At 36.9% G+C, this 23,446-nt stretch overlaps 1 protein-coding gene across 6 annotated transcripts in view; it reads right to left on the bottom strand.

Annotated features, from left to right (window-relative positions):
- The window catches only part of Obsc (Obscurin), a 439,567-nt gene that overhangs the window by 298,715 nt on the left and 117,406 nt on the right, over nucleotides 1-23,446 (bottom strand). For 2 of the 6 annotated variants that reach the window (XM_069812999.1, XM_069813002.1), the window contains exons 1-2: nucleotides 15,176-20,077; nucleotides 3,514-3,626 (exon numbers count right to left, since the gene is read on the bottom strand). In XM_069812999.1, coding sequence (XP_069669100.1) covers nucleotides 3,514-3,626; nucleotides 15,176-19,819 — 4,757 coding nt within the window. In that variant the 5' untranslated portion in view covers nucleotides 19,820-20,077. Of the gene's footprint in view, nucleotides 1-3,513; nucleotides 3,627-14,932; nucleotides 15,015-15,175; nucleotides 20,079-23,446 lie in introns of those variants that run through there. The other 4 variants (XM_069813005.1, XM_069813001.1, XM_069813003.1 and 1 more) reach the window with 4 other exon arrangements.

Here is a 23,446-nt window from a genome sequence, read left to right as displayed (position 1 = left end):
AGTTTTGGTCACCGCTGTCCTAGTGTGTTTAGTTTCTGGTTCGTTGACCGCTTACATCTGATTACGAGTAGAGTGTGTTAGTTTCGATGTTGCCGGACTGCTGAAACTTCCAACTTAATTTTCTAATTAACCGTGCATTTAATCACAAAACGTAATATGGGTTTCCTAACCATTTCAGTGTACCCTATCGTTCCTTTCAATCTGCAACGTTATTTCACTTCCACCCTGTATACATTTTACCGACATTTCATTTAATTAACAATTAATTTGTTTTCTACTCACAAACATACAGTCATTTGTATGAATATCTTAAGAAACTGAAGTCTTTCGTCTTTTTTTTAACGGTCAGTGTATATTTACAAATCATTATTTAATTAATTCCGAAGGCTGGTCCTAAAGCAGAATAATTACAAATTTATTATCGATATAGGCCTATATTTATGACCCGCTACTAAGTATTTCTGGGGCAAGGCCAATGTATATGGCTATGCGGCTGGTGAGAACGCTTCCTGTAAGCTTGTGAAAGATTTCACAGAAAGCTATCTGAAACGTGTTTCAAACATGGCTATTTGCAAGTCAAAGTCTGTGTGAACGGAAATAAGTCAACAGTGTAGACTATTTCCTCTCTTGTGAGAACCATAACTGTAGCATTAAGCCAAGCACTGAATCAACAATATGTCTGAATATTCTGGCAAATAAATATTTGGTTGCTAGCCAAACATACTGAAGCCTATTAGTGGTAGTAGCATCAGTAATAATGGTAGAAATTGTGATCCGTGAAGCTACAGCCCATGAAGGGCCAATTTTTAAAGAAATTTTGTATGGATCTGAAGTCTGATTAGTGTAATATATAGCTAGTCGGTGATGTATGTAATGGAGGGGAAAAGGAACTGGCCACCCTACCCCATTATCCCCTGGCCTAGTTGCCTCATAAGTGGTGCCTTCTTGGTATCACTTGTGAGGTTCAGATCTGTCTTAAGACAGTTGACTAAACAACAACGACAACTTTGGAACTAGCAATGACAATAACTTACTGTGAAGGTATTCTTACACTTATGATAGTGAAGAAAGAAGGTAACTAGTATGGGAAGATTTAAGGATTGGAAAAGAGAATGAAGTTTTATGTTGTGTATCACTGAGAAATAAAAAAATCCATAACTATACTTTACAGGACGGTTTGAGTTGTGCGATTAGTACTATACAGTTTTCTTAAATCAGTGGCACAAATAGCTAATTAAAACAATTTATTGATACATGATATGTTACAATACTACAGCCAGGTTGTACATAAACAGTCCCACATTTCAGATTGAGCATCCAAGACAAATATCGTATTAAAATTAATAATACTATTATTACAAAGTGACGTGACAATATGAGATTCAGACTGAAAAAAAAAAAATTATTTCAAATATTGAACTTCTTCACGTCATCAGCTGTATAAACTGTAAAATCAAATCCTCTCTAGAAAAGAAACCATCAATTTATCTTCGTTCTCAGAGGCATACAACCACATTTCAGAAGACAACTTCTTATACAGTGCGATCCAAAAGTCCCTCCGCAGCTACATTAGTTATAGTAATCCCGTAGAAAGCTGGCACGTAATCCTGTAGAAAGTTGGCACTTCCCCATTAATTCCGGTTTGACAACCTCACATCCCCAGTCCATCATATGCTTAGCGGCCAGTGCTGCCACTTGAATTCTCTGCCTAGTGGATTCTCGGCTGTATCGTGGCTACACAAGCACTGCGGAGAGACTTCTCGCTCGCACTGTATACATCTGAATAAAAATGTTCTTCTTCAAAAATGATAGGAAATGTTATAAACAAGTCTAGGTTTTAATTACTTAAAGAAGAGAAATAATAAAAGTTCAATGCACATAATACAAATATATAAATTAGTTCTTCTCCTGAAAGTTAACACTTAAGTCCTCTTGATTCTTCTCAAAACTGTATCACAATAACAATGAATATGCGTGAACACAAGTTTAGTGTCCTTTATATTAAAATATAACAAACAATATAATACAGGAATTAAAAAAAAACTAATAGTAATAATTGTTATAAAACTAATGATAACAACAATAAAGATGTCCCTGCACTGTTTGCTGCATAGAAAAGAACCTTGGTGTTGCGTACATTATAGCAAATTCAATGCATCTAACTGCAGTCTTAATAATATTGTATGACGCTTTCGAAAAAGTGAACATTCAGCGCCATTTAGGTGATAGTGGTGATGGTGATGATGGTAATGGTGGCGGTGATTATTAGATGTTCGACGACTATAATGATAATAAATTTTGGAACACTAAGACATTTTGAAGGAAGAGCTTGTGACCTATTTGGAGGCACCCTATACAAAAGTCTACCTGAAAAATCTCAGATGGGTTACCTCGTAAAATTGAACACAGGCCATCAAAACACTAAACCAGCAAGCTATCCCGCGAGAAGTCTGTCATGTCTCAGAATCTATTTATTCTAGTTGAAAAGAAATATCAAAACATGTCTGTTGCCAGCTGAAACATGTCCACACAATTATGTATGTCACCACTTTCTGTTCTCACAAACACAATGTGTTGCCGACATCAAATCACTTTTCACTATTCCCCTGTCTCTTTCAAGTTATTGTTGTGAAATTTACAACCTAATGCATTCCTCACAAAAGTAATAATAGACTTTAAATACGTGAACTGAACTAAAATAGTTATTAAAGCACTCAAAATATAAATAAGTGTATATACTCGTTATTTTTAACTATTTTCGTAGAACGAGTAAAATATTAAAGGTTCAATATAACTGTTAAACAATATGTAAATGAACAAACAAAACTGTAGAGAAGAATTTAAAACATCAACATTTGTTACAGCAGTGACAATTTCCTTTCTTCGCTGCAAAACAAACTCCAGTCAAGTTTCATTTCCTCCTTCTAGCTGCTGTGCGGCGTCTTCACACTGAAATTGGTTGTAAATATAGAAATTGAAGAGGGAACGGGAAAGCAGGGCAGGGACTATGTATTTCGGTGCCTGTAGTAGCCTATGTACGAAGAGCTAAGGATGTAACTTAACTTCCTTTCTTTTTGAAATTAGTGTGTTTTATACGCATGCTAAAACTTATTGCCATTATTTAAGGTGACTCACTTTTCAGGCATGATGTAAAAAGATTAATATTCATGTCTAAAACAAATTGATCAAGCGACTACTTCCTCTATGTTGAATTGCATATCGGCTGATATTTACTCCCATTTTTATTACCTCTTCCATTATCAATACTCAGAATAGCAACATTGGCAATTGTATGATTTTACCTGCGCCTTGAAATTGGTAGCAGAACATGGTTACTATTTTATCCCACAAGAAAGCTACAGTGTTGCTCCACTGAAATGATCTTTCATCAACAGACAGCTGGCTTCGTAACGACGACAGCGACGCTTTGATCCACCACATACCTACTAGCCTGCTTGTCTCAACTTACACACCTACAAACCTTTACAATTAAGGCTTTGTTCAATGACTCACTTGACGGAGCCCGTGCCAGAGTCCAGGACTTCCACCAAGTCCCCCTTCTTGAGGGAAATGGCGTCCACCTCATCTGCTTGGAAGTTCTGCTTGGCGACGAACACATCGTATACCTGCAACAATAATGCAATTATTACTAAATAATAAAGGGGAAGTTGACAGGGCATTGTTCTTCTGCGACAGATTATACAAAAAATTCTTCTAACAAGAAAATCGAACTAACTTCATCGCTGCAGGCTTGTGTATCTGACGATGAATCCTGCATTTCCAGAAAAAAGCGTTCTTAATTTACGGTATTTATGCCGCGCAAATTTAAGTACGAACCTAATTATAAAATGATAATAAACTAAAACAAATTGCTACGATCAAAGAATGGCCCACTAACTCCAGAGAGAATACAGACATCAGTGTAGAGGTGGTGTGATGTTTGTAGTTGGATGAGCAAGTTATCTCCCGTCAGGAAAGCGGCAACTTTGGGTATCGGCGGGAAGACCTCCCGTACGCTCGTTACGGAGACAGCGCAGTATCGGTGGTTCTACAAGTCACAATGTATTAATGTAAAATTTTACTAAATATACACAGTTATACAATTGAAAACGATATTCTAAAACTGCCCGCCTTTTTGCTCTAAAACATTCTAGCGCCTGCTTAATATAGATGAACAACGATCGAGAAAACAAGACTAACAGCGCCCGAAAAGCCGAAAACCCGCACGACAATGTTGTATTACGTCGCGTCCTTGACGTAAAGACTGGTTGTGAGTATTCCGAGACTCGATATTGATCATCTCCCGAAGTCCCGAAGTCAGCAGTTGTTATACCTGACTGAACTTTATCTGCTTTGGCAACTGTTATATATGTATAAACAATCAAGTACGGTAGCCTATTTGAAACATCTCTACCTGTCAATATATGATAATCCGTTTCCCAGTCTTTATTTAATTACTAGGCCCTTATTAAAGGCTAGTAATTTTCTTTTCATATGTTCAAGATTAAGTGTGCAATCTCAAGTTTTATGTTTCTTAGAAATGCAAATTTATTTGAGAATTGTTTTTTTTTTCTATTTATACAACCTTAGGTAATATCATATAACAGAACCAGAACATTTCGATAACTAAGATACTGTTCTGTTTTGTCACATTTAAACATTTTATGATATTTATTTCAATGATGTATGTTATTCAAAGTTACGAAATCTTTCCACGCCGACCAAATGTTATTTCGAGAATGACGAGCGAGACTCGAAGCGCAGCGAGAATGACGAGCCGAGACTCGAAAGACAAATGCAGCGAACACAGCGAGCGAGAGCGGCAGTTAGTTTTGTTCATCTCTACTGCTTAAGCAACTTAAGAAATGACACATGACTCGTTGAAGTTTCATTTAAAAAATGGAGATGTTTCCCGAATGCTTTTTAAGTTCTTCCAGGGTATGTGGATTATTTTTATACATTTCTTCTTTTGAATTTTCTCAGAAGTAAATGTTACTGCGGTTTAAATTGGAGGGGGAGTCAAAGGGGTTACACATTCCTATTGATAATTCTACCCTAGAATACTGGATGGAGTTCACCCATGGAGTAGTAAGTTATAATGTGTTATGGCCGAATTTTTTTGAATAAAAGGAGGAAGTACGCTTCCTCTCGTTGAAGACAGACAGGTGCAGAATCTCCTTTCCTAATTCGGGTAAGTAAATGAAGTTTCAACTCCTCATTGTTTATGCGTTACTATCAGACTTGAAAATATTTTACACTTTCGTTTAATTTTCAATAATATTAATGTTGATTATAAAATGTTATCATAAACAATATAAAGCGATTCTACGAGTAATAACCGATTTATTCTTCTATACGGAATTGTCTCGAGGTAATGAGTATATGATTTAAACATCGTGTGCTTTTTGTCATAACAGTCGGTATGTACCCCATGAGTTTTTTTTTTTTTTTTTAAATTTTTGTTACGAAGGTACTTTCTACACTTTCGAATGTGAACTATTATTTAAAGGCCCATGTAAAACACTTACATATGATTCCGAAGATAACGCTAATCGCGCTTAAAGTAAAATATGTTATTTTTTGTAATAGGCTACTGTTCCTTAATATAATATATACCTAAAATACTTTTTTACAAGTGTTAAAAATGGCATTATTTTTTGTGAGTAGAAATATGTACGAAATCGCAGGCCGAGTGGAGTAAACTTGCGAGCAAAATAAAATAATTTTATTGTGTGTGTCGCACACTACTTTTTAACAGCTGTCCGTCCGTGTTGTTATAGAGGAAATTTCCACATCTCCACTGCTGTATCCTTCCCTCATTGTAACAGGGCAATTTTATCACATTAAAAACAGGTGGTGGTACAGTCCAGTGATAAAGCATTCGACTGAAGATCTAGAGGTCCCCGATTCAAATCCAGGTACCTCTTAATTTGTTAAGGGAGGATATACACGTTTTAGCACTAAAAATTGGGGAAATTAAATTTTTTCAGAAACTAATGTCGTTTTCATGATGATGTCCACAAATATAAATATTTCTGAGCCATTCTTTTTTCTATTTATTCCTGAATGTCAAATGAACAACATTCATCTGCCCTTCGGCGTAAGGAATCATGCAATCTTTGGAATTTGTTTTAATACGTTAATAAGAAAGTCCTGATAACGATCCCCAGTGGTAGCACATATGGCCCTATTAATCTATTACCAAGAACGCCTGCCCATACGTTGAGTGAGAATCGGTGCTGATCCCTTGATTCTTCAACTGCATGGGGATTTTCATCAGCCCACACATGCTGGTTACGAAAATTCACAACACTATCGCTCCTGAACCCCGCTCATATCCGCAACCAAACTTTTATTTTCAGTATTCCTTGCGACGTATCATTATTCCATGCCAGGGGTGTCAATTACGGTATGATTATCTGGTAGTCTGCTGTATTGTAGGGCAGAGAAATGCATTGCCATAAATGGACGTCACATTAAGCACTTCCTTTGAACAAGTATTGAGATCTCAGAAAGTATATATTGCAGGACTCATGTTTATTAGACATTATTTTCTTGTTTTGATGTATACTAGCACCTCCCAAAATATTGGATACTTTTTAACACTCTGTATATCGTAAACATTCCTTCACTGAAATAAAGATAAATGTCCAATCTTTATATAAAAAATGAATTGAAAAATAACTTCTTTTACACTCAAATCTGTATATCCCTCCTGAATTACAGTTATCAATAAAACAGTTGCTGAAATTTAATTTGTGTACATTTCTTATTTTTAAAAGTAGGTCTAGCAATGTTCGAACCTCTATATTGATCGGTTGCGATTGTTGCCGTGCGACATATGGTAGAAACCAACTGACAACAAGCGCAAACAGTGGAATATTAGAGTTAAAATACTTTTTGGGCTAGTGTATGTAAAATGTGGGGGTGCAATATCTTGCATAAATTGAAACTGTGAATATTCCACTGTGAAATTACTGGCCACATACGATTTTGTACATTTCTAGATATCTTATGGAATTCATTGTTTCTCTCAGAAAGATAGGATCAAGAGTAATTTCACAGTCCGCTTAAGGAAATGTGTCAAGAATGTTGAGGCTTATGTGAAGATTTAACAATATGTCAAACAAAACCTCAAGGAGTGGTGTTTTTAATAACACTAATTTTAAAATATTTATAAAGAAGTTCTATTGATTTGAAAATAGGGAGTGACTTATCAGACACTCTGTAGTACATAAGTTGAAAGTATGTAATATATTTGGTCGAAATTCTAATCTTATTTGTTTTATGATTCCCAATGCCTCTACGGATTACTAAAGAGAAATTAAAGTATAACTATAAGTGCAAGCACATCATCGAATGCTTCCTCCTTAGACCTAATTCCTGAATTTCGCTAAATTAAATATCCACAAATGTAAGCAGAGTAAATTTAATTCACAATAACTGATTTCAAAGTCTTTATAAATTTGTTCTATAATATATCGGCCATTAGGTTAAACTATTGTTCAGGATGTACTAATTAAAATTGAGGGGCTCGGGCATAAAATATGGTAACTGACATTTTGTTCAAAAATGAGATACGTAGCGTATAATATGGTATCCTACATTCTGCGTTTAATGCAGTAGTTAGTGTACCAACATCTCAACAGATGGCAGAAATATACAGATTTTACTTTTCTAATAACTATATAAACTATTGCATGTATAAATATTTATCTACTCCAAAACTTCAAAACATTAAAACGTGACTTGCCATGTTTTACTTCCGAACCTCTCAAATGTAAGTATATAATTATTTCAATTCAATTGGAGATATTTCCTTACATTAATATTATAATTATGTGAACATTCGTTCAGCAGATTAATGAAGTAATATTTATATTTGTTTCACATTTTACTGTAATAACTTCCGAAGAATTCAGTGTTCTATTGTAAGGTTTTCTGTTCATAATTCCTAGTGGAGACAAATCGACTTAAAGCTACCAATATTTGAAGACTATTTATGTTGATATGGTATTAGTGCTAAATTACTTTAGTTGTTTTTTCAGAGAATTTTAGTATACCACTTGGGAAATTACCGATACCTGCAATGGATCCATTAGTAAAGGAAAAAACCTTTCCTATTTATTTATTTTTGTCAGAAATTCATTAAAAACGAAATCAGATTCAACCAGATATCTTGCATAATTAATCCAAAGTAGAGCATTAAGGAAATTAATTTTCCGAGAAATCATGACCAAATATTCTATCTCAGTCTTTTCCCCCTTTCTCTCGTGTCAGTTTCCTCTCTCTCTCATACAATACAACATGCATATCGTCGTTGTTCCTGCAATAACTCCTATGTGCAAAATATAAAAATTTTCAGTAGGAAGAAAAAACACATTTATTCTTCCTATGGCAGCCGTACATAGGAGACTTTGAATTCTTACATTTTCGACTCAAAGAAATATAATTTCATATAGGAGATTTTATTATTTGCTGTATCACTATTTAAGTTATTTAATAGAGCAAATATCTCAAAATCGATAAATATGTCACATAGGAGTTATTGCAGGAACAACGACGATATAGTTTCTCGAAGGCATTTATCTATGTTCCAATCTAGTAATACTGCTTTTTATTGTGAGATGTAATGTTTTATCAGAGTCTTGTAAATATCAATAGATGCAAAATTATTTTCCATTTCGTATCTTAGGATGGTAACGGAAACAAGTCGAATTTTCTGAAGTGAAATTTGTAATTTACTCCGAAACACAGGTGTGTTTTCTTTCGCAACTTTTTATGACTTTCTGGGAGATGATATATTTCCCGTCTGGATTTAACACGAGTCGCTCAGCACGCTATAGATTTCTACTTGGCTTCAGGCATTTCTCTGAACACGTTACGCAAGCCAGCGCTATACCGAGAAGTGGAAGAAAACTGTGTACCTTGAGCTCATTTTAATACTCTAGAAGCCAATGTATAAATATCTTAGAAAATAATAGGTTTATCCTTATTTTTGTAATTACAAATGATACATCACATTTCTAACAATTCGTGCAACGCTAAAGGCAGCAAAGTGTCTTCCAATTTTGACATGTTGGTCCGAGAGAAAGATATATGTGGTCAATAGTCAAGAATCAGAGTAAGCGTATTCGTCGTTGGAACCAAGAAGTATTTAATATTGTTCATCGTACTTTCCTAGATCAAGAATGCCAAACGCTTGACTTTGATGTATTTGAGATTCTGTGTGATTATATAAGTATTTTCTGCAATGAATTTTACTTTTATAATATCATGTTCTCAAAGCGATAAAAAAAGAGCGAAATAAACAAAAATTAGGAGATACATGTAAAACCTTCAGAATATAACTGAACAATATTAATTTATAGACTCAGCGATTGTAGAGATAAATGATGTTCACAGGTGTAAAATGTTACTTTGCTAGCGAAAACATTTCAAGAAGTTGCACTAATTACTGAAAAAAGTGCAAATGTCAGAATCAAATTCACTTAGAGCTGTAAGTTGAAGTATTTTTTCCTTCTTTTCGTAGATTCGAAATATGTAAATTTTAATATAAGGTCCTCTTAAAAAAAATTACTGTCACACCTTGTATACCTGAATAACTAACTTTTTTGGAACACTGGTAACATATTGTATGGTTTATCTTCAACATTTTTTGTATAACACTTTTTTTTATAAAGTAAAATTTAAGAAGTTATTAGCAATATTTCATACTTATTGTTCATTCTGTATATTAACAAAACGATGTTATTTCATGAAGTATTTCTTTCGGTCGCAGAATGTTGTTTTACACTATATGTATAAGTTAATTATAATGATAATTATAATGGAGATATGTCCGCATTTGCCTTTCTTAAAATTCTTTGAAGTTTGTAAAACCCATTTAGTTACACTGTGTAGACTATCTACACATTTTATGTAGGCTATACAAAACTACACACGTTCTCTGCACTAAAACAAGTGTTATTTTATACTGAAATAAATTAAGTCTAAATATATAAATGGCAATTCTATGTTTACTTACTCATAGTCAACGTCTATGTCGAATCAATTCTTTACTCTGCAGTTGGGCCATGCCTTTTACTGTTTTTACTACCTCATGCGCATTCTGTATTTTTTCGATATATTCGTAATTTAAGAGTTATGATAACTTATCTGTATCTCTCTACATATTTAAAATATATTAATTTGTCCACCTTTAATTTACTGAAAGTTCTGAAGACTTAAAAAATCCTCAGAACTACGTGGAAAACATGAACGTTAGTACGTTACTCAATTCTAAAGTATCTTAAATATTTAACATTCCATTACTTCTTATTAGTGTGTTGTTATGATCACATTAGAAAACACAGTATCAACTTCATATTCTATGACGTTTTCTTCTATAATAATTGCTTAATTGTACCATAGCCAACTGCATAAATGTTCATGTTACAGCTAAGCATATTTTTAAAAGTGATCAATGATAATGTCGCGGAGAAGCATGGTTTTTTACTCGGTTATTTAACGACGCTGTATCAACTACTAGGTTATTTAGCATCAATGAAATTGACGACAGCGAGATGGTATTTGGTGAAATGAGGCCGAGTATTCGCCATAGATTACCTGACATTCGCCTTACGGTTAGGGAAAAGCTCGGAAAAAAACCAACCAGGTAATCAGCCCAAGCGGGAATCGAACCCGCGCCCGAGCACAACTCCGGATCGGCAGACAAGCGCCTTACCCTGGTGTCGCAAGACTCGTCGGGGAGATTTAGTTGTCGAGAATTGTTGATACAAGCGAATGATAAAATATGGTGACCATTGTACCAAATGTCTCCGGACTGAAAATTCACGAACTGAGTTATCTCATCTCATTCTTTTTCACGTGTGCTTGGCTTGTTAGGGAGCTCAATACACCTATTAAATGATAGAAGTGTGGGGCTCACAACTTCATTAATTCTACCGAACAATAAAGTACACGCCGCCATGGAACTGCACTTGTCTGCCGCTTCGAGGCTAACTCAGCTGCTCCACTTCACGTGCTCAGCAAGAGTCAACATGCTCCAACGTCACAGACTCATAACCTGCCGACCACTGTCATAAGGGGTTAGGTTCAGCTTACAGCAGTAAAATTTTTGGAAATATTCAAACATTTTTTCCTCAATTACTGTACCTTGTACAATAATGAAAATCAGTATGTGTAAAATACTGTCCTTCTGTTACACGAAAAAAAAATATCTTTACGATTAAAAAAAAATAATTATATACATATATATTTCTTTTTTTCAAAATTCAAAATGGTGGCAGTTCACTGTGCAGTGATGAAGCGTTTCCCTCATAACTCATAAACTTGTTAACTTTTTCATGTTCTCTCTCTTTTATTTTATTGCTGAAACTCATGAATATCATGCTCTTTCAACTACATTCCTTAAGAAATAACATTTTTTTTTATTTTGTGTTAGAAGAAAATTTAATTTTTTTTTCAGACAAACTATCAAAGTAGAGAAGTAATCTTGCATCGTATTCTAGATATCACATGCATAAGTACACACAAAAAATTTCATCACAGAATGTTGGATAATTTTTTAGTTATGTGGGAAACGCTTCAAAACTGCACAATGAATTGAATTTAAAAAAATGTAAATAATTTTTTTTAAATCGTAAAAATATTTTTTTCATATAGCAGAAGGACAGTGTTTTACACATACTAATTTCCATTATTGTACAAGATACAGCACTGGAGAAAAAAATGTTGAATATTTCAAAAATGTTACTGCTGTAAGCTGTACCTAACCCCTTAAACGACTGGTGAAGCTTCATTTCCAAGCAAAAATCAAAACAATAATTTATAGATGTAACATAATATGTTTCGAAGTTATCCTTTGTACACCAGTTCCATCAAAGAAATCAATATTCAAATTTATGACTCTTAGAAAAAAAAATCCTTCATTTGTACATCGATATCAATAGTCAACCATAGTGTAAATAAATAAATCAATCAATCAATCAACACCCATCAATATTGTTGTTCTAGTAACTCGTCCTCTGTAATTTCATGCTCTTGTAGCGTAACATACGTAATGATTAGTTTTCTTCAGTATTTAAAGATAAAATTATCCAATGCATATAAAAACGAAGGAATATTTTAATGCATTAAAACAATAACAAAACTCAATTTCTACCAGCAAGACTAATGTTGTAATGTTACGAAACATATCAAAAAATTTATTGGAGGAAATGACATTTAATGCCACGTGCATATTATTAGTAGTAGTATTAGTAGCGTAATTGGCACTAGTACTGTATCTGTGAGTAGTAGTAACAGTAGCAGTAGTAATGACAGATGTAAAATTAGCAGCAGTGGTATTATAGTACTAGTAATCATTGCTAATGGTAGTAATAATTGTATTGTGAAAAGTGGAAATAATAATGTTAGTAGTTAGCAGTAATAGCCTATTCGTAGTAATATTAATAATATGAGTAATAGTGGTACTAATAATGTTAATAGTAGCAGTAGTATTACTGGTAATGATGTTAATAGCAGTGACAATGGTGTTAATAGTAGCATTAACAATGTTAGTAATGATGTTAATAGCGGTAGTTTACAGTGGTGAGCAACGGTGATAGTAAAATGTTAATATTAGCAAGTGGTGGTATTACTAGTAATATTAATGCTTCTACTACAAATTATCATGAAGCAGTTAAATAGCTTGGGTAAGTTAGCAATCATATTGTGTTTTATACATATAATTTTAGACGTGTGTTTTACAGTAGCCCTACCTATTGTTATAGTAATATCAAAAGAGGTTTAAATTTATCCAAAGATAATGAAAACCTCGAGTGATATTTAATAACGCTATTTTGCGAATAAACATAACAACGCACACTATTACTTACATCGCATCATATTTCATTCGCATTCGTAAAGAAAGAACGAAAATACTGTATTTATTTACAAATAAAACTAGAGCCATCTAACAAAAGATTCATTTTTATCATAAATACAATGAAAATTTAAAAATATAGGAATTTAATCTTAGTAATATGTCTGCTATTATTCGATTGAGAAGATTTCGTAGTCTAGTCTGCTTTCAAAAAACTGAAAGTTAGAATTTATAAAGCAGTTATATTATCGAATGTAATGTATGGCTGTGAAACTTGGACTCTCACTTTGTGAAAGGAACAGAGGTTAAGAGTTTTCGAGAAGAAGATGCTTAGGAAAATATTTGGGACTAAGAGGGATGAAGTTACAGGAGAATGGAGGAAGTTACGTAACTCAGAACTGCATGGATTGTATTCTTCACTTAACATAATTAGGAACATTAAATCCAGACGTTTGAGATGGGAGGGCATGTAGGACGTATGGTGAATCCAGAAATGCGTATAAAGTATTAGTTGGGAAACCTGAGGATAAAAGACCTTTGGGGAGGCCGAGAAGTAGATGGGAGGATAATATTAAAGTGGATTTGAGGGAGGTGGGATATGATGGTAGGGACTAGACTAATCTTGCTCAGGATAGGGACCGATGGCGGGCTTATTTGAGGGCGGCAATGAATCTCCGGGTTCCCTAAAAGCCATTTGTAAGTAAGTTAGGTGGTATTACTAATAATATTAACGATTCTACCATAAGTTGTCGTGAAGCTGTTAAATAGCTTGGGTAAGTTAGCAATAATTCTGTATTTTGATGTATAATATTAGAAGTGTGTTTTATAGTACGTCATAGGTAATATCTAGAAGAGGTTTAAATATCCAAATAAAATGAAAACCTGGAGTGATATTTAATAAGATAATTTCGCGAACAGAATAGTAAGTAAATATAAATAAGTAAATAAATAAATACACAATAGCATAAATATAAAAACGCATATCGACGTGACATTTCGTGAAAGTATTGGATATACTGTGCTTGATGAGGAAATATAACATATTATGTTGATTTATTCTGAGTTTATTGCTTATTAGGTTATGGCGTTTTTCAATTATTTCAGAAAACAATTGTGAATCATGAAAGTTTAAAATATATACGTACTTCTGATTGTCCAAAAATAAAAATTGATATTGGCAAAAACAAATGCGACAATATAAAATCGACACTACTACATTGATAGATGGCTCTGATTGGTTAAAACTGAACAGATTCTTACATTCCATTGACTGAATAATTAAATGGTTGCAGTATGAACATTATACTGTAATTAGAATATTAAGTATTGCACTGTGAAATAGTAACAATACTCAAATAATGCGTTATAAAATGTGTCATTTCCTATAATATTCAAGTGAACTTAAAAAATTTATAATGTAGTATATCCATATTTTAATGTACCTTTATAATCATACACGAAGAAAGTCAAAACTTTCTGAAATATAACAATAAAATCCAAAATTATAACTATTCTGTGCATAATTTAAACTATTTTAATAACAACGCAAATATTTAAAACTACTCGTATTTTAGAAGGACAAATGTTAAATGAAAGACAGTTTACTTGACAAAGGAGATGTAAAATTTGATATGGTTAGATATTTATGATGAACGAAATCTTCATTCTGGGACGAAGGCGGCGTCAGTTAACTACAAAACTTATTCAGAGACAGCGAATTCTCAAAGCGAAAATGGAGAAATGCAGTGAATATGTCAGAGTAATTAAAAAACACAAGGATGGAACTATTTAATGGCTGGTAAAAGAATTAAAATAGCTAATTAGCAGAGATTTATAAGTTAGAGCGTTTAGTCTCGATATCAAGACTGCAAATTAATTAACAGATGATAACCGCGTAGAAAATAAAACACTAAGATGATGATGTAGAGTGTGATGTCCTGAGCGTGTGGGGTGAGGTGATTTATGTCTAATATGCAGGTCCTTGTATTTTGACATGCGAATTTTCGTAGAGCAGACACAGGTGTGAGACTACAACTAACACAATGCTTAGGACACATAAGTTACCTTCATTGCAGTACGAAATAGAAGATATGATTAAACATTAGAGAGGCGATTTCCGACGCAGGCGGAGTCCAATCAAGTCGACCTGCAAGCATCAGAGAGACAGCCTCTAGAAATATCAGACAGACAGAATAAGGACAATCCCAAAAACGAATGCTTCAGCCAGAGCGTTGTCAACAGGGATTATAGTGAGGGAACATTGACAGGGAGTACCGGAAACCCGTCGCCACAGACTCGCCTGCTGACCTCTGAATCCAGTGTTCTGCCACTGTGCAGCTTCCTATACGACGGCGTGGTGGTGTAGCTCCTGCCCCTGTACGTGGGCGTCGTATCGCCGCTACCCGAGTAGCTGCCGCTCGTCCTCAAGTTGGGCGTGCTGTAGCCGCTGGGCGGTGTCAAGGAGCCCTCGGTGGAGCGATGGTAGTTGAACGAGAGACTGTCGTGGCTCGTCCTGCGCGGGTGTGATGTGGGTGTGTTGTAGCCGCTCGTCAGACTCTGCGCCGTCGTGTCGTCGTCGCCGCCCTGCAGTCTCGTGTAGTTCAACGTGGAGCCATCCGTCGCGTGCTGCTGGCTGGTCGTCGTGGTGTCCAAGGTGCTCAGGTCCTCGCAGGATCCGTCGTTTGTCACCGTGGTGTACGTCGTCTCCTCCTCCTTTGCCACCGGGCAGGAATACATACGGAAATGGTGGGCGTACTGACGTGGGAGCCTCAACGCCGACAACACGTGGAGAGGCTCGAAGTGACGGATGCTCCTCTCGTCCAGTACCGTGTAGGCTATCTGCCCCGTGAGTACACCCCGGGCGTTCTCTCGAGGAATGATGGCTTGGATACCATGCTTCAGAATAAGCAACGTGGGAGCGGCACGCTGGTTCCTGGAGAATAAGAATTCTTCCACAGCCAGGATGTTGTTGGAGCACATCAGCACACTGGGGATGTCCTTTGATGACTCCAGGGGCAGGTAGTCTTCTTCGGGCACCACCATAAGCGCGGCGCTCTCGCGAACAAGTTGGCGTAGGCGTGGGTCCGAGCGTGCCACGTCGGGGTCACTCTGCAGTTGTCGCAACGCCAGACAAAGACTGGGTTGCTGTTCAGCGAGTTCACGCATCACTGTCAGGCGCCGCAAGATGTCCATGGTGAGGTGGTCGTTGGCGAGGACCCGGGTCGACTGCGGGTCCGATAGTACTTCCAGCAACCCTGACACCACCTCTGTCATGCCGAGGGCACGGGCCAACCCCACGGATTGCAGCAATAGTCCTTTAAGTCCTCCTTGATCCACGTCCTCGCAGCTGTTAGTCTCTTCTTGCAACATGTCTCTAATCCGCTGCTCGCTGCGCTCCTGGACCACGCTGATAATGGCGCGCTGCAGAGTTTGCGTCGCTCCCTTCTCGGTTTGCAGGTCATCCACAGTCTCCGAGACTTTCTGCAAGACGCGCTCCAAGAAATCGGGGTTGCCATGCGACAGATGCTTGAATGCTGACTCCAATGTGTCTATTCTCGCATTGGATTTTCGATCTTCCTTTGTGTTTTCAGATTTTTCAGTCTTCAATATAGTAGCCAGTTTTTCCATCACGTGTTCTTCTGTGTGTTCTTCGGAAAGTACTTCTTTAAGAATATCAACTTTATTTATCTTAGCAATGTGAAGTTTCGGTTTCACATCCACAGTTGGAATATCCAGCGAGACTTGACGACCAAGAGACATTCCTGCTTCTGACAGTTGTCGCAACATTCTTGAATCGATGGCCATATCGCATCCGCTTGAAGGAATATATGAAGGAGTTACGTGAATTGGGCGTAATAGTTGAAGTTCCTCTGGTGAAATTTCGAAACCTTGCACGGAGAACTCAAAATCACCTTCTGGAGTATCTTGAAGATCTGGGGCTACAAAACGCAGGTTTCCCTCTTTTGTTTCAACTATTTGACCAGGAACAAACTTCACCTTGTTGTCTTCCGATTCCACCACACGTCCAGGAACAAATCGAGGTCCTTCAACAGTGTCCAACACTTCGCCGGGCACAAATTTCGAGCCCTCTTCTGTAGATATCACTTGTCCAGGTATAAAAGTTGGTCCTGCTTTAGTGTCAAGAACTTGACCAGGTACGAATTTTGTCCCTTCAGAAGTCTCCATTGTTTGACCCGGTACGAATTTCTGACCGGTTCTAGTTTCTACAATCTGTCCGGGAACAAATTTTGCTCCGTCAGAAGTGTCTACCACTTGACCCGGAACGAACTGTTCCCCGGACTCTGTCATTACTACTTGTCCTGGAACGAATTGCTCTGTTTCCTGTTGTGTCTTCACAATAGTGCCCGGTACGAATTTCACTTTTCCATCAACTGCTCGTTCTAGCTTTCCGGGAACTATTTTTCCAGCTGGCAGGCCGTTAGTGCCTTGTCCAGGGAAGAACTCCACTCCGTGTTGTGTTTGAACAACGTGTCCAAACGTGGTCGAAACTTTTGGTGATTGTACAATATCGGGGCACGGATTAATGGGCTTTAATCCTTCCTCGGGAACATGTATAACTTCCTCTACAATTGTCTCCTCTAACTTCGTTGCTGGGGAGAAGGTAATATCTTCACTTTTAGTAATGACGGTTTTTCCGGGCATGAATGTAGTTCCACCGGTTGGATTTTTTATCAACTGACCTTCTACAAACTTAGTTCCTTTTGGAGTATTAATAGTTTTTCCTGGTACAAATTTAGGTTGTTCACCCTCGAAAACTGTGACTCCAGGCACGAACTGTGGCACTCCGGTTGTTGTATTTACAATCTGACCAGGAATAAATTTAGGTCCTTTTGGTGTCATAACGCTTTGACCAGGCAAAAACTTAACTTCACCTTCCTTGCTAACAACCTGTCCAGGTACAAATTCCCAATCTCCCGTTTCTGTTTCAACACTCTGGCCGGCAATGAAAATTTCTTCTCCTTGTGCTGAGGCTACAGTTTGTCCAGGTACGAATTTTGCTCCTTCGCTCGTCATAACGGTTTGTCCTGGTACAAATTTCCAGTGACTTGTCGCTGTATCAGGAAGTATCTTTTCTTCGGAAGTTGCCTCCTTTGTAATTTGTTCACCTTCTTTAGCCGGGACATTTTCTTTAACCACTTCAGCCTGAGCGTCTGTAGGTTTCTCCATAACAAGCTGTCCTGGTATGAATTTTGGTCCATCAGGTGTTATCACAGTTTGTCCGGCCATAAATCTAGGTCCTTCTGCCGTTTGAACTGTTTGACCAGCCACGAACTTCTCTCCTTCTCTTGTAGTGAGCGTTTGGCCAGCCACAAATACAGGGACAGCATTTCCTGCGCTTTCTTCAGTGACTGCTAGTACTTTTTGACCCGGTATCAAAACTGGCTCTTCAGATCCTGGCGTCTTAACGGTAAATCCAGGAACAAATACCGGTCCAGATGGAGAGTCCAGAGTTTGACCTGGTATAAACACAGGACCCTTAGAAGTATTAATATTTTGACCAGGCACGAACCGTTTCACGTTCCCCACTTCAACAATAATTCCCTGAATCTTGAAGCTGCCTTCCCCTATTTCAGTAACAAGGGCATTTTCAATTTGTGCGACGAGCTCCGGTATTTCATTGACTTTGGCTACGAGTACCTTGTCAGCTTCGCTGTGTGTCGACAGAGCCTTCTTCACGCTGGACGTCTTTGCCAGCGCGTCTGTGTCGACTAGCTTCAGAAGTGCTTCCATGATTTCTGCATCCGGCTCCGCTATGAGTGGCTTGAATGGCGCCACAGACGGTATGGGTTCGAAACCCGCGGTGTCTGAGGGAGTGCCGAGAACCTGTGACTGAACGATGCCAGGCAGGGACGCACCTAGGTCAACAATCTGAGCCTGCATGGGAACCGGCCGAGGCAGCGTGCTGATCACGGGCACTCCGGTGGGCTCTTCCTTCTCAAACGCTTCCCAATCCCAATCTTCTATCAGAGGCTTGATCAGGTCTCGCCAGTCTCCGCTGCACATGACGAGGCTGGTTTCCGCTCGGGAGTGCCTGGGATCAAACCTCCTCCAATCATTCAAAATCTCTCTCTCTTCCTCCTCTGTTATTATGTCATCCTCTTTCGCGTCGTCTTCTTTGGCATTCTCGTGTATACCATTTTTCTCGACGCCGTTTAACCTCAAAGTTTCCGCGATTTTAGCTTTTTTCATCTCTGATAATTCGATCTCCTTCGTTATCTCCTCTTCCGCTTCTTCTTCCTTTTCCTCGAATATTTTCTTGACGGTGTTGAGAGCTTCTGGACGCTTCCTCTTCCGCTTCTTCTCGAACACTTCTGCGCTGGGTCCTTCTCCTTCATACAGCTCCGAATTCTTGTCTACGCGAGGCTGCACAGTCTTGAAATCCAAACACACTTCCTTGCCCTGCTTCAGTTTGAACACGATGTGATCCGATTCCCTGGACAGCATGACATCACGCACGTCACCGTCCCTGACTGCCGCCTCCAGCGGTGCCGGAAACACGAGGCTGCACCTTTTCTCACTCACCAAATACACAAATCGAGAGTCCTTATCAGGATACGACACAGCACAGCCATCCTTCGTTGACAATAGCGCCACCATAATAGTCTCTTCTTCGGACGTACCATCTAATACAGGAAACACATAGCGGTAATCTGGCAAGACAGTATGGCGCCGTCTCTTGTCGCGGGCTTCTATTTCCGGTGTGAACTTGTGACTGGCTTCGTTGTTAGTGATCTTGCACTTCCCTTTAGTCTTCTTAGACTTGGAGAACAGTGTAACAGGAATGTAATTATGACCGGGAAGTCCATAAGATTTGCCTGTGATGCGACAAAATCGTTTCGCATCTGCCGGAGAAATCGGAGGCAAGAGCGGAAAATAATTTGGCTTGGGAAGTCCGCGGCTCTTACCAGTGATTCTGCAGAACGTGGACATGGTTCTTTGTTATGTATGTAGCATGGGCTTATGTCACAAAGCTTATTAACACAATTTCACTATTCACAAAGTTACACACATTCACAGAATATAATATAAATTAATCCCATATGTGATTGTAGCGTATCTGAGATATCACAGCTTCTTCAGATTCTTAGTGTTGAGTTTCGTATTGTAGTAACTCGCGCACGTGCGTTACGTTTCAGCGCGGAGGCCAGCTGCACCACTCCTGCACCGCCGTCGTCAACATGAGCACTGGCGGACGTCCACCGCTCTGCAGACCGCCGAGCCGGCGCGAGGGCCCCCGACAGCAGCCGACGAGCAAATACCATTGAGTCTTTTTCTGTCCTGAAGCCGAAACAAAGTTTGACGGCAGCTCACCTCGCAAAGGTGTTTGAACAGCAGTCAAGAATGCGGAGATCGCCACACCGCTAGAGATTGATTTAGCGCCCATCCGCTCATCCCCCTCGTTTACCATATCATTTCGTTCAGAAATTGTCATACGTGCGTACCGTTCCTCTACATGTTATCTCTTAAACGGCCCACAGACAGGACGATATGTAGCAGGATAGGCCTACGTCGTACTAGAAGGTGAAAATAAATTCGTTTAGACATGTCGTTCGCTGTTTTTCCCCCACAAACATAAATAACTGTAATTCGATAGGTAGTACGATGTTACTGATAGAGACGATAGATTTACCGAACTATCTGACAAAAATTTAAAAACTTTAATAATAATAATAAAGATACATATTTCTTTTTATATAGAAACATTCTAGCACCCCCAGAAAAAGTTACATACTCGTGCTCAGCGGACATTCCACATAATGTTGAGATGTTTTATTAAATAACAGTAAAACGTAAAGAAAAAGAAAAAAAAGAAGAAAAAACACAGATATCACAATAATTGAATGGCTGCCTAGAATAACGTTGTAAGTCAGTTTTTACAGTTTGCCAGGAAATTAAAAAATGTGTTTATTTCATACTAACATTGTTAAATATTACAAAATATGACAGTGTCAAGTCTGTATTAATACTTCAATAAGTATTCACACCATTTATATATGTATTGCCTTCATCTTCCAAATAACACAACTTTTCTAACATTTACAGCAGAAAAACGTATGTCAGTCCAGAAGAAAAACGTTGTGAAGCAAAGAAACTTAAATACTGTCCATATTTTCTAGGAGATTCTTTATGATTGTTACATTTGAGTACGTTAAATAGTAATAGTAATAATAATAATAATAATAATAATAATAATAATAATAATAATAATAATAGACAAATTACACAATTTAGACCATATTATTATTATTATTATTATTATTATTATTATTATTATTATTATTATTGTTATAACTATTTCTTACCAATGTTTATTATTGTCACACTAACATTAGTTATCCAATTTTCATGATTTCTTTCATGTTGTTTTATGATCTAGATATTAATGTAATAACTATGTAAGCAAATGTATTTAATTAGAATTAGAGTCTGGCCTTAGCTCTACCAGATTAAATAAATAAATTATTATTATTATTATGTTCAGGCATACAATATCAATATTACACACACAAGAATCCATTTTTTCTTTATTCTGTTATTAGGCCATAGTATAATTCAGAGTAACCATGACCTTATTACCTTTAATTGTTCTCCTTTAGCACTCTATAGGCCTATCTTGACTTACAACATTACTTTACTCACCAGTTCAGGTCGTTTCACAGATGTTTAATGTCACCTTTCTTCGAAATATATTCTTTCCCCTGATCCTTTAGTGTCTTACGTACATTGTCCTTCCATTGCATGATATTAATCTTACGTTTTCTCTTTCTATTTACGTTTTTTATGAGACCATGTGACACGTTACAAGTATGATTTGCAGCCATTTTATTTGCGTTACAACGTTGTTCAGCTCAGCAACACAATCAAAATACTAAAGCCCTCGAAGTAGTGTGAATATCAGCAAGACGATGACAGTACATGATGCAAGATGTGCGATACAACATTTTTCAGCCGAAAACTCAGTTTGGCCAAACACGGACTTACAACGTTATTCTAGGCAGCCATTCAATTGAACTTTAAACTTTTTCTCTAAACAAGCATTTTTAATTGACTTTTTTTAAATAAGGAGCATTAGCAAATTGTATGTTTGGTAATTTAGCTATTATCATGTTATAAAGCCTTTGGCCGAAGTTACTACTGTGGTTATATGCCACAGTTGTGGTACATTTAGATTCTATCAAGCATATGATGTCCGATCTTTTGGTTTTATATTTATGTGGATATAAATTAAATATATTTCGGTTTTTATGTACGAAATTCAATAATACATTGTCATAAACTTGATGCAAGTCAATTTAAATTCTGAATACAGCAGCTATAAAGGATAATCAAGAGGTTTGTTAAGGCATATTTTTATTATTTCCTGTTGCAGAGTTATTGGCATGAGGGAGGTACTATGAGTGCTACCCCATCCTATAATACCGTATTGTAATATAGCTTGTACTGATGCGAGGTAAATCAGTCGTAAAGTATGGACAGTCAAGTAATTTCGTAGGATAACAAAATAGTAAATAGTTTTCCTTAATCTATTGCAAGAAAAAGAACATGTATATCCCAACGTAAATGTTGGTCGATTATTATTCCGAGATATTTAACTCGAGGAGATTCATTTAGAATAGGACAAATACAATTTATTATTAGAATAACAATAAAATTGGAATTATGAATTTTTAAATACAAGTGCGAATCCGGTGATTTCATACCAACAGATGTTAACGAAAATGGTACAACCGTAATTTTAGAATGATTTAAGACAAGTAGATTAGAATCAAACCAAATTTTAATCAATGTGATGCCATTATTTGTATTAAAGTAGGCATCATCCCAAGTTCTACCCGGGCGGGGGCCTTTAGGCTTTAGGTAAGTTTCATATTTTTTTAACAAAAACACGAAAATATCTCATAAAATGTATTTTCGCTCTCATTTCGCAGAACCACATAAATTTTGTACTCAACTTCACATTTTATTACGGATTGGAAAGCTATAGTATAGTAATATGCGTTACAAGAGCGGTATGTTGAAGTTTTCATGTTCCGAGAATTGAAAGAAAACATACCGCTCGTGTATCGTACATTATTTTGTGCGAAGATCGTTTATTACATACCTGAAAGTAGAATTTCTAATTGGTTGCAATGAAATCTCCATCTTGGTTTCTGTTCAATGACGGAAAATTTGCAAAACAAAAATATCTACCTTCAACATAGTTGCTTTAAAATGTTTTCTGTGTTTACTATACTCCAGCAGGCCGTGATATACGTCTGTCTTTGTTTTCCCCCAGTCTATAAATGCGAACTTAAAACAAACGGCTTCCTTAATGTTACATGCATCACGAACTTTAGTGGAGTTGTAGAGTTTACTTAATGGTTGCAAATATTTAAAAACAATAATTAACAGTGCAATTTAGGTGAAATTGCAGTAGTAAGTTTCCAATTTATAATTATTACTATATTGAACGTCTCTAAAAATAATATGTTAAAAGCCTAAAGCAGTAAAATCAATATGTCACTTAAGGGGTAAGAAGAGGGAAATTGTTATGTGTGTTAGGCTGGGAATACTGAA

This window comes from Periplaneta americana, chromosome 16, assembly GCF_040183065.1.
Source record: "Periplaneta americana isolate PAMFEO1 chromosome 16, P.americana_PAMFEO1_priV1, whole genome shotgun sequence".
NCBI lineage: Eukaryota > Metazoa > Arthropoda > Insecta > Blattodea > Blattidae > Periplaneta > Periplaneta americana.
This window is presented reverse-complemented; position numbering and strand designations above follow the sequence as displayed.